The sequence below is a fragment of the Micromesistius poutassou genome (genome assembly GCF_964030765.1).
Source record: "Micromesistius poutassou genome assembly, contig: SCAFFOLD_6153, whole genome shotgun sequence".
Lineage (NCBI taxonomy): Eukaryota > Metazoa > Chordata > Actinopteri > Gadiformes > Gadidae > Micromesistius > Micromesistius poutassou.
Genome location: NW_028177884.1, coordinates 1 through 12,102, shown reverse-complemented (window position 1 = coordinate 12,102; position 12,102 = coordinate 1). Strand labels below are relative to the sequence as shown.

General features: G+C 39.7%; 1 protein-coding gene across 1 annotated transcript; it reads left to right on the top strand.

Moving 5' to 3' along the window:
- Positions 1–353: 353 nt before the first annotated feature.
- On the top strand, positions 354–11,446 carry LOC311374968 (uncharacterized protein; the record flags this gene model as incomplete). Its single annotated transcript, XM_084490691.1, has 5 exons — positions 354–485; positions 3,998–4,140; positions 9,932–10,003; positions 10,687–10,950; positions 11,324–11,446. Coding segments are annotated over exons 2-5 (550 nt in total), but the record flags the coding sequence as incomplete, so codon positions are not given.
- Between the last annotated feature and the right edge of the window lie 656 nt (positions 11,447–12,102).

Below are 12,102 nucleotides of genomic sequence, written 5' to 3'. Positions count from 1 at the left end.
AGAAACACACAGACAGAGAGAGAGAGACACACACACACAGACAGACAGAGATAGAGAGAGGGAGAGATAGAGGGACAACAAGACCGACAGACAGACAGAGAGAGAGAGAGACAACGAGACAGACAGACAGAGAGCAAGAGAGAGACATACAAAGATAGAGAGAAACGAGAGAGAGAGAGAAAGAGAGAGACACACAGACAGACAGAGAGAGAGACAACGAGACAGACAGAGAGACTGACAGACAGAGAGAGAGTGAGAGAGAGACACACACAGACAGACAGAGAGAGAAAGAGAGACACATAGACAAATATAGAGAGAGACAACAAGAGAGAGAGAGAGAGTAATATTGTGCAAAGTATTTTTCAGGAAGTGAAAGCCAAGTCACAAGCCCAAACCAAAGTCACACGACGTGGAGTCACTTCTCTCTCTCTGGAGACAGAGAGCAACACCTTTTAAACCGAGAGGTCTGGGAGAAACATTAGACGGTGAGTACAGAGAATATAACAAATAATGTGATTATGTTTGAAGTTGTTTTCTGGGAATGGCCTCTGCTAACAATGTGGGGGGGGGGGGTCTCCAACTGACTGTGTTTGGGTGGGGTCTCAGAGTGACTGTACGTTTGGGTGAGGTCTCCAACTGACTGTGTTTGGGTGGGGTCTCAGAGTGACTGTACGTTTGGGTGAAGTCTCCAACTGACTTTGTTTCAGCTCTAATCTAAACATGAGACGAGGACCTCCTTTCAGAGGGCTATCAGGAGGTGTAATGAGTGACACATGGGTTTCCCTCAGAATGTGGTCCTTCGTTGACTCTGCTTTCTTCCCGTACTGATTTCAGTCATGTAGTTAAGATAATGCTTATACCGTTTAAACTCCAGTAAATGTATCCCAGACCACCTAGGTGGCGTGTAGCATGGACCTTTGCTCCATAAAGTAGACTGAAATGGACCAATCAATAACACGTGTAAAGATAAAAGTATGTTATATGAATCTGAATCAATGTGCTATCATTCTATGAACTGGTTTGTGTGTGTTCATAATGTGTGTTAGAATGAATCAAAGTAAAACAACATGACATATCTGTGTAGTCTTTATATATGTAACCCTGAGCAGCTGTCTATGATGACGTTAGCAGAACAGACAGTCACCAATGGTCCACTGTCTCTGTCTCTCTCCGGACCCTGGACTAGAATGACAGGGTGTGTTTCCCCTTTATGTTCGCTGCTCGGCTCCACTGTGTTTGGGGAAGATTATTAGACTTCCCAAAACTTACTTCTCTCTTTCTGGAGACAAAGATCAACACCTTTTAAACTAAACGGCCAGACAATAAGAAAATGTTACCTGTAATCCTGTTTACAACATTCTGGCGTGATCTAATTTACAGGATCTCTTTTACAGCTCTAAGCTGGCATCTAGAGTTGCAATGTTGGATGAAGGGAGGACAGATGTCTGCCAGACCCTGTACTGTATGAAGTTATATTGAGGTTTGAGTATAGGCTTTATTACTTGATAGTCGTATCTTTGTATCTTTTCACTTTAAATAAGACCTTTTTGTTTAAGAAATATTGGCTATTGTGAGAAGTATCACTGGATTAGGTTTTGGATTATCGTTCAGAACCTTAATGAGGGGCGTGTTTAAAGCTCTATCACTAAGAACCTTAATGAGGGGCGTGTTTAAAGCTCTATCACTAAGAACCTTAATGAGGGGCGTGTTTAAAGCTCTATCACTGTAAGGACCTTAATGAGGGGAGTGTTTAAAGCTCTATCACTGTAAGGACCTTAATGAGGGGCGTGTTTAAAGCTCTATCACTGTAAGGACCTTAATGAGGGGCGTGTTTAAAGCTCTATCACTGTAAGGACCTTAATGAGGGGCTTGTTTAAAGCTCTGTCACTGTAAGGACCTTAATGAGGGGCGTGTTTAAAGCTCTATCACTAAGAACCTTAATGAGGGGCGTGTTTAAAGCTCTATCACTAAGAACCTTAATGAGGGGCGTGTTTAAAGCTCTATCACTGTAAGGACCTTAATGAGGGGCGTGTTTAAAGCTCTATCACTGTAAGGACCTTAATGAGGGGCGTGTTTAAAGCTCTATCACTGTAAGGACCTTAATGAGGGGCGTGTTTAAAGCTCTATCACTGTAAGGACCTTAATGAGGGGCTTGTTTAAAGCTCTGTCACTGTAAGGACCTTAATGAGGGGCGTGTTTAAAGCTCTATCACTGTAATGACCTTAATGAGGGGCGTGTTTAAAGCTCTTTCACTGTAAGGACCTTAATAAAATAAATATTCCAACCAATCACTGACGAGGGGTGGGTGTTGTGGAGGCAAACACCTACCCCTTGTCGGTGATTGGTTGGAATATTTATTTTGGTTTGGAGTGGTTGGTACCATTTGTTTTTCTGTGTGATCTCGGAGCACAGGCTGCCTACAGAGACGCGTTTTTCTGACGGCCTGCTAGAATCGCTGATACAACCTTTAAACTGTCTAAAGAATTGTTATATATTTATATATATATATATAATTTCATCTAATATGCTACCCTGTTGCCTTGGGCCTTAGCCAAAAGCAGTGTTTTTTTCTTTTATATAATAATAATACTATATAATACTACTATAATAATACTTTTATGTAATGAAAGATTTCATTTTGGTATTTGTTGTTTTTGATTACGTATTTTTCTTACTGATTAGTTGTGTGATCAATATATATTTCCTAGAGCCTTTAGTGACCACAGAACACATTTGGAAGGCTAGAATCAGATTGTTTTTATTTTTATGTATTGTATAATTTGTACAGTTACTTGCAGCTCAACAATTTATTTTATATATATATATATTTTTTTTATTATAAATGTTGGTTTATTTCATTTTAACATTGCAGTGTGCCAATAGCAGATGTTGATGACTAAGATATTAAGTCAGTTAGACTCAATTTAATACATAAGTTTTGAGTCAAATGTTAAGTAAACAAACAAAACATATTTAACATAACTTAATGACATGGTTTGAAAAATGGAAACTTTCAAGTCATATTAACGGAAAATATTTCAGTTGCCTTAACAAAAAAATATTAAGTCATATTAACAGCAAATATTTGAGTTGAGCTGAATGAGCATTTTAATTCAGTTATCAAAAGGTACAAGTGGAAGTCATCAAACCTACTAAGTTCTGGAAAATTGTGACTTTTAAGTTAATCAACTTAAAGAAATTGAGGCAATCGATTGCCTAAATTTTTTTGAGTTTTGGTAACTTATTCGGGTTTACAGTGTGTGTGTGTTCAACAAAATAAACAAGCTTTTGAGGATGATGATGGAGTTTGTGAAAGAGAAGGACAAGCCTGTTGGTTCCACTTCATTTTCATCACCATCACGTGTCCACTAGACTACCTTAAAGTATACAGCTTGACCACTGCTAGACATGTCCACTATACAGCTTGACCACTCCTAGACATGTCCACTACCTTCTAGTGTACAGCTTGACCACTCCTAGACATGTCCACTACCTTCTAGTATAGAGCTTGACCACTCCTAGACATGTCCACTATCTTCTAGTGTACAGCTTGACCACTCCTAGACATGTCCACTACCTTCTAGTATAGAGCTTGACCACTGCTAGACATGTCCACTACCTTCTAGTGTACAGCTTGACCACTCCTAGACATGTCCACTACCTTCTAGTGTACAGCTTGACCACTCCTAGACATGTCCACTACGCTACCTGCTGTATTCTCCCTTTGTATGTTTAATCGTTGTGATATATTTTGTATCTTTACATGATGTTTTATCTTTATGTGATAAGTTGTATGTTTACATGATATATCTTGTATCTTTACATTATATATGATATGAATAATAATATTTTGTGTGTGTGTGTGGATGTGTTGCATGAATGCATGAAATTAAGTCATCTGATAAGAGTACAATAAAAAAATTACCTGACACTGATGGTATCAGATTGCAAGCTGATGATTTGTCAAAATGAAAACATGTGACATTGTTTTTTCCAGCTAATAAAGCAGAGCTGAGAGCAGAAGCAGTGGAAGCTGTCAGAGAGGAACCATGGACACCATCTCTGAACTGGACTCTGGACTCACTATGGAACCTGAGGACACATTTTTGGACCGGGAGGAGACCAGGAAGAGAAGATTTGGTAGGTGCCCTTTTTAGAGAATTTAAAAGAAATAAACCAGTAGAACAAATATTTCGATCTACATCTCAAGATTTACATTTAGCAAACGTTTTCAGCCTAAAAGACCAACCTGATGACCGCATAGACAGATTTATTGCAGACAGCTGAGAGGAAATGGAAGAGATCAGACTGTCCTGATGATCTCTCTTACTACCTTCACCTCCTCTCTGACTTCACCTCTGTTGTGTCAACAACCAAATCTGCCTTCTTCCAGACCAAAATAAACTCCTCCGCCTCAAACCACAGGAAACTGATTTCCATCTTCTCTTCCCTCCTCACCCTAGCCTGGTTCTGCCCGCCTCCGTACTTCCGCTCAATTTTCATTTCCCTTCAGTACTTCGGTCTGGGAGTAGTGCATGTTCGAACGATTATTTTCCCTCAAGTTTGTCCCTCCAATCAGCGAACAGGAGGCGTGGCCTGAGAACAGTGACGTACAGGTCGTGCGCGAGTTTCAGTTGTAGTCAAACGAATACCAGGAAGCAGCAGGAAGACCATGGAGAAAGATGCTAACGAAGCTATTCGGTCTGTTGGGTTCAGCCGTAGACACAGCACAAAGGAAGTTTTGCATAATCTGTTGAAAGCAAGGTTGCCTACATCAAAACATGGCAACTTTTGCATTCCTGCTGTAATCACTAAGAGAGTAAACAAAGGGAAACTTAGACGCACTGCTAACCTCTCAAATCTCATACCTATTCCCTCCAAACCCAAATCAACCTTAAAGCCTATCAATAACACCATCAGGATGGGTCTACTTAATGTTAGGTCTCTTAATAACAAATCTTTTTTAGTTAATGATTTTATTACCACTTCTCAACTGGATTTTATGTTTTTAACTGAAACATGGCTAGAACAAAATAACAGTGCAACCGTTCTGATAGAGACAGCTCCTCCCAACTATAACTTTTTTGATGTATGTAGATCTGGAAAAAGAGGTGGAGGGGTTGCTGCTATATTTAAAAATGTATTTCAGGGGAAACAGATGCTATTTGGTGATTTTCCATCATTCGAATACCTTTGTGTTGTATTGAAATGTTCCCCCAGAGTTCTCCTATTAATTATTTACAGGCCACCCACATACGCTGCAAATTTCTTCGATGACTTTACAGAATTATTGTCTAGCATCTCCACAGACTTTTACTGTCTAATTATAACTGGTGACTTCAATTTTCATACTGATGATTTTAATGATAAGTGTGCAAAAAAACTTTTTACCATTTTGGACACATTTGAAATGTCTCAACATGTGAAAGAGGCTACTCATTGTAAGGGGCACACTCTAGACCTGGTTATCACAAAGGGTCTCAATGTTTCAGATCTCTCTGTGACTGATCCTTCACTGTCTGACCATTTCTGTGTTTTCTTTAATATATCTTTTATTCCCGACATACAGACAAAATCAAATACTGTCAAAAAACGGTATATCAATGAACATTCTAATGTACTTTTTAAAAAGGCCATCTCCTTGCTACCACCTCTCAACCCATGTTCTGCTGATGATCTTTTAGAAAACTTTAATTTGAAAATTTTGAAAGTCATAGATGTCATTGCACCTTATAAGGTTAAAACGATTTCTGGAAAGCAAAAGGCACCTTGGAGAAAAGTTGCTTTTGTGACAGCCCAGAAAAAAGAATGCAGCAAGGCTGAACGCATATGGCGTAAAACAAAACTTCATATTCACCATGACATCTATAAAGAGAGCCTCTGTGCCTACAATTTAGACTTAAAAAGTGCTAGAGAAACATTTTTCTCCAATATCATTAAAAACAATACTAATAATGCCAAAACCCTATTTACAACTGTTGACAGACTGACCAAGCCCCCAACACAAATTCCACCTGACCTTCATTCCACTCAGAAATGCAATGAGTTTGCAGCATTTTATACTGATAAAATTGAAGGCATCAGACGCGCCATCAATGTCTCCACTTTAAACAAAAATGCTGGACTACCACCATATCCAGGCAAAAGTAACATGGCAATGACATGCTTTAATGTCATAGACTCTAAAACTCTTGTGGAAACTGTGACACAACTGAAGCCATCCACCTGTTGCCTTGATACTTTACCTACCAACCACTTTAAGAATGTTTTTGACTGCCTAGCAATAGACATATTGCAAATAGTTAACAACTCTCTCCAATCAGGCACTTTCCAAAAGCCTTAAAAACTGCAGTTATCAAACCCCTTTTAAAAAAGCGGAGCCTAGATGCCTCTATTATTAACAACTACAGACCAATATCAAATCTACCCTTCATAAGTAAAATCATTGAGAAAGTTGTTCTCCAGCAACTTAGTGACTTCCTGGCATCAACTGGTTGCTATGACACCTTCCAATCTGGATTTCGACCCCTTTACAGCACCGAGACTGCCCTTATTAAAGTTGTAAACGACATCCGTCTTAACACAGACTCTGGCAAAATCTCAATACTAATGCTACTAGACCTCAGTGCTGCATTCGACACTGTAGACCATACAATACTTTTGGACAGATTAGAAAACTGGGTGGGGCTTTCAGGCACAGTCTTAAATTGGTTTAGGTCCTACCTACAAAATAGGAACTACTTTGTTTCCATTGGCGACTTTGTTTCAGAATCAACAAACGTGACATGTGGAGTCCCACAAGGTTCGATCTTAGGACCCTCTCTATTCAACATCTACATGCTCCCACTAGGGCAGATCATGCAAAATAACAATATTGACCATCACTGCTATGCTGATGACACGCAAATCTATGTATCTTTATCACCAAATGACTATCAGCCCATTGATCTGTTGTGCCAGTGCATTGAGCAAGTCAAAGACTGGATGTGCCAAAATTTCCTTCAACTAAATGAGGACAAAACCGAGATAATTGTATTTGGTGCTAAAACCGAAAGGCTTAAAGTTACCCAACACCTTCAATCTCTGTCCCTGAAAACCTCAATGAAAGCCAGAAATCTAGGGGTTATCATGGATTCAGATTTACATTTCGACAGTCACATCAAATCAGTTACAAAATCTGCATATTATCACCTTAAAAACGTAGCAAGACTTAGAGGGCTCATGTCTACCGAAGACTTACAAACACTTGTACATGCCTTTATCACTAGCAAGCTTGATTACTGCAATGGTCTCCTTACAGGTCTCCCAAAAAAAACTCTAAGGCAACTACAGCTTGTTCAGAATGCCGCTGCTAGAGTTCTAACAAAGACCAAAAAATGTGAACATATTACACCAATTCTTAAATCATTACATTGGCTCCCTGTATGTCAGAGAATTGATTTTAAAATCATGTTGCTAACCTATAAATCCCTACATGGTTTAGGGCCAAAATATTTAACTGATATGCTTCCACTACATAAGCCTTCTAGGCCACTAAGATCTTCTGAGACCAATCTGTTAATTATCCCCAGGGTCAACACGAAGCATGGGGAAGCAGGATTTAGTTACTATGCAACAAATAGCTGGAATAAACTCCCTGAGGATTTAAGACTTGCCCCAACTCTGACAGCTTTTAAAACAAGACTGAAGACTTTTATGTTTGCTTTAGCTTTCTGCTAAATCTTAAATATTTATTATTTTAACTTTGCCTTTATTTTCTCACTTTCTAAAATGCATTTCTTTTAACTCTGCCTTTCTAAAATGTTTTTTAAACTTTGCCTTTATTTTCTAGCTATTTTACTTTTTACTTAACTATTGTTTTCTTTTATTGTATGACAATGTTTATATGTGAAGCACTCTGAGTCTGCCTTGTGTATGAAAAGTGCTATATAAATAAAGTTGCCTTGCCTTGCCTTGCCTTGTTGTGGAAACTCTGCCGAATATCGATCAATTAAAGCCGGAGCAGGAACAGGCTTTGCTTAGTTTTGTTGGTGGTGAAGATGTTGTGGTGCTTCTTCCCACGGGATTCGGGAAAAGTTTAATTTTCCAGCTGGCTCCGTTAGTGGTGAAGGAGTTTGCTAAGCATGAAATACGTCACAACCAAATGTTAGCGATTGGTTAAGGCAGATCCGGAGTGGCACTGGGCAGAGCCAATAGGTTTTAAACTTCAACAGCACCCGCCTTCAAGTGAGCAATGGTTTGTCTCTATAGCAGTTCTAGACCATCGGTATGAATGAAATTAGTACGAAGGTCTAGTTAGGACTAGGCTATCCTCACCCCTCACCCCTCCCCTTCCTTCCTCCCTCACAGCTGATGACTTTGTGACCTACTTGACCCAGAAGGTGAAGGACATCAGCTCTTCTTTTACCCCTGCAGCCATTCTCCCTCCCCCTATCCCCACCTCTGTTTTTATCAACTTTATCCCTCTCTCCTCTGTTGATGTCAACAGAATAGTTACGTCTAACCACAACGCCACGTGCCCCCTTGAATCAATCCCCCCCCCCTCACTCCTCCAGGTTGTCTCGAGTGACGTACTGTCATTCCTCACCACCCTCATCAACTCCTCCCTCACTTCAGGCCTTATTCCAGCCTTTCCCTGAAAACAGCCTTTCCCTGTATGCCTTTTAAGAAATGACGTGACAGCATGGAAACAGAGAATTACAGAGTTTAGTTTGGATTAGTTAGGGAAAGGAGCTATAATGGATAATACAATAGACTGTGAGGATAACACACACCCAGGAATTATAATCATCTCTTCAGACATTTCCTGAAGGTTAATGCGCCAAAAAAATAAACAAAAATATGATTGTTCGCAAGTCCCAAATCTCGAGTTTTGGGACTTGTCTTTTGAGGACGATTTAGAACACACTTAAGCAGAACAAGTACTGTCTTTTGCATACTTGTTATTAGACGAGTCTCAAGGCGAGTCTCAAGTCACTGTGTGGGCAAATTAACTGCGACTTGACTCCAAGTCTCTAACTCAAGTCCCCATCTCTGGTAAACGCTTGTGTATGAACTGTATCTATATTCATGTATGTATCTGTCTTTATGTATGTAAGTAGTTATGTTTATGTGTATATCTATGTTTGTGTGTGTGTGTATGTTTATGTCTGCATGTATAGTATGTATGTGTGTATTCTTATGTATGTATGTATGTATGTTTGTATGTATGTATATAAGTATGTTACTGTGTGTGTTTGTGTGTGTATATATGTTTCTGCATGTATCTAAGTATGTATGTGTGTATTTGTGTGTTTTACTGCAGGGGTCCCCAACATTTGTAATGTCCTGCCAATAATAAAAAAAAAGCATTGTGTGCCAATCGTTTTTTTAATGCATATATATAAAGGCTGCTCATTTAACTGAAATGATATCAAGGGGACTTATGGAATTCAAAAAAATACAGTTTATAAAAAAGTTTATAATTACTATGAACATATCTAAAATGATCCCAGAATACATATCCTTATATTTTCTGCGCGAGCCATTGTTAATGACCCTGGTGACACGCAGGCTACATGTTGCCCCCCCCCTCCCCCCTCTGTATGATTACCTATGTATTACTGTATGTATTACTTTATTACGTATGTGTTACTGTATTACTGTATGTATTGCTGTATGTGTGCCTATATTTTAATAACGAGGGAATAATAACATGTATGCTAGAGACCAGTACTCGTTGTGTTTAAGTGTGTTCTAAACTCAACACAAGAGCCACAGTACCAGTCATCACTTACTAAGCTGTTCTCAGTAGAGGTCTTCAGGTGTTTCTTCAAGACGGGGAGGGATTCTGCAGACCGTAGGGAGACTGTCTGGACTGTGAATGATAGCCATGCAGTATGAATATATCTCTGTGTACATTAATCTGTGTGTGTGTTCTACTCTTTAACAGCCCTGAAGTCGTGCAGCATTGTCATTCTGATCTTCGGACTGCTGAGTATTCTCCTAATCTCCCTGCACTTCAGTGAGTTTAAATCATATCTTCCTGAATATGATGGACAAGAGATCAGAATACTGTCCTACAAATACTTTGTAGGACAGGCTATAACGGCATTAAAGGTTATGTAATACCAAACTTGACAAAATGATTAGGATGGCATATAAGAAATAGCAAGAATTGCAAGAAATTTAGAAGCTGATTTTAACTAACCCTCATATATTAAACCTGCATATATTAAATATATTAAACCTGCATATATTAAATATATTAAACCTGCATATATTTAAAAAAAAAAAGCTGATCCACATGCCTAGTCCTGAGGTTATGCACGGGGTGTCAGGTGGGCCCATTACTCATGTCTTACTCTGTATGCGCACTACTAGCATCTACATAGCGTCTTTTTCTGTGTTTGCTTTCATTAGTTTCAATTGGAGCTGGTTAGCGGTTTTGCATTCTCCTCCACAAGCTCCACCCCGACTCGTTAATCTCTGAGCGGGAGTGTCTTCCCCTCCCTGGGAAATCTTTGTAGATACTGCTGTGTTATTCAATCATTTAGGAAAAGGCAGGTGAGAAAACTGGGTCAGAATCTTTTGGGTCGCCCTCTAGTGGACAGGTATTAGGAGAGAGTGAAGGGAGTGTCTGATGGTGCATCTCTGGATAGGTGTTGGAAACGTTCACTCATCTCATCCTGGTTTCTTCTGGTTCAGTGAGGCCTACGGAGGAGGAGGCCCCCAGCATCACAGAGTTCAACTCCTCTACCCAGCGGTTGTCCGTGGGCCAAGTGGCCCGCTTCACCTGCAATGCCAGCGGCACGCCGGAGCCCACCGTCAAGTGGCTCCACAACGGCAGGCCCCTGGAGAGGAACGGCACAGACGACCAATCGGAGGCCTGGGTGGAGAGGGGGTTCCTCTTCGTCAGAGGAGTGAGGTCTGGCATGACCACGGTCTTGTGCATGGCGAGCAACAGTGCTGGCACGGCCAATCACACCGCTGAGCTGCTTGTCTTTGGTAAGATCTGGATCCAAGAATCCAATGTTTGTTGTTGATGTATTCATAACGTTGTTGTTGAGGTGTGTGTATATATATATATATATATATATTCATAAATGTATGCGTATATATGTGTATATATATACACATATACAAATTATATATATATATATATATATACATGTGTGTGTGTCTGTGTGTGTGTCTATATGAGGAGCTCTTTTCCAAAACGCGATAAACGCCAAATCACTATATTTCCTTGTTAAAAATGTACAGCAAGATGCAGTTTGTTTCCAAACCGAGACAAGCGCCAAACCTATTTTTTGCCTTCACCTTGTGGGACCTTGGGGAGCAGAGAGTGGCCCCGAGTGTGGAGGTCTTGTGGACCCCCCAGGGCAGCGGGACCACCTCGTGTGTGAGGCCGAAAGGGTTCACCTTGTCGGACTAGGGGGAGCAGAGAGTGGCCCCGAGTGTGGAGGTCTTTATTCCATGCATTTGGATTTATTTGATTTATATTCATTTATAGAATGAGATGAGTCCCTGATATCGTATATTGCATGTTCTCTTGTTTAAAAAAAATAATACATAACCATTAATGGATTAACAGCGCTTTGAATTTTCTTTTATGGATTAATAGTGTTTTGAAAAAAATAACAACTTTGAATTTATAATCAACAATATTGTTTGATTTAAAAATCATTGTTCAACATGTTCAGACTGAGCGAACAAACCATTTTAACAGGATGAATTGAATATTAACAAAATATGTGGGTCTAGGTAAAAAATGACATTTTCCTGAAAGATATTCAAATGGATTCATAGCGTTTTGGAAAAGAGCTCCTCATATGTATATATGAGTACTTTTTTTTATAGTCACTTGTGTCATCCCCTGCTTTACCCAAAACGTAGCGAAACCAAAACCGTGATATGAACCGAACTGTGAATTCTGTGAACCGTTTCCCTTGTTTTGTTGATGTCATGACGTGAAAGAGGTGTTTTGTAAGTCCATTGATGTTAAGCTTCTAGCGGAAGCAGACAACCAGCCATGTATGTTGTCCAATTGAACCTAGCCTCAAACCACAGATCCATTCTCAATAACAAAACAAACTATAACTCAGACGTGCAAACTTAATG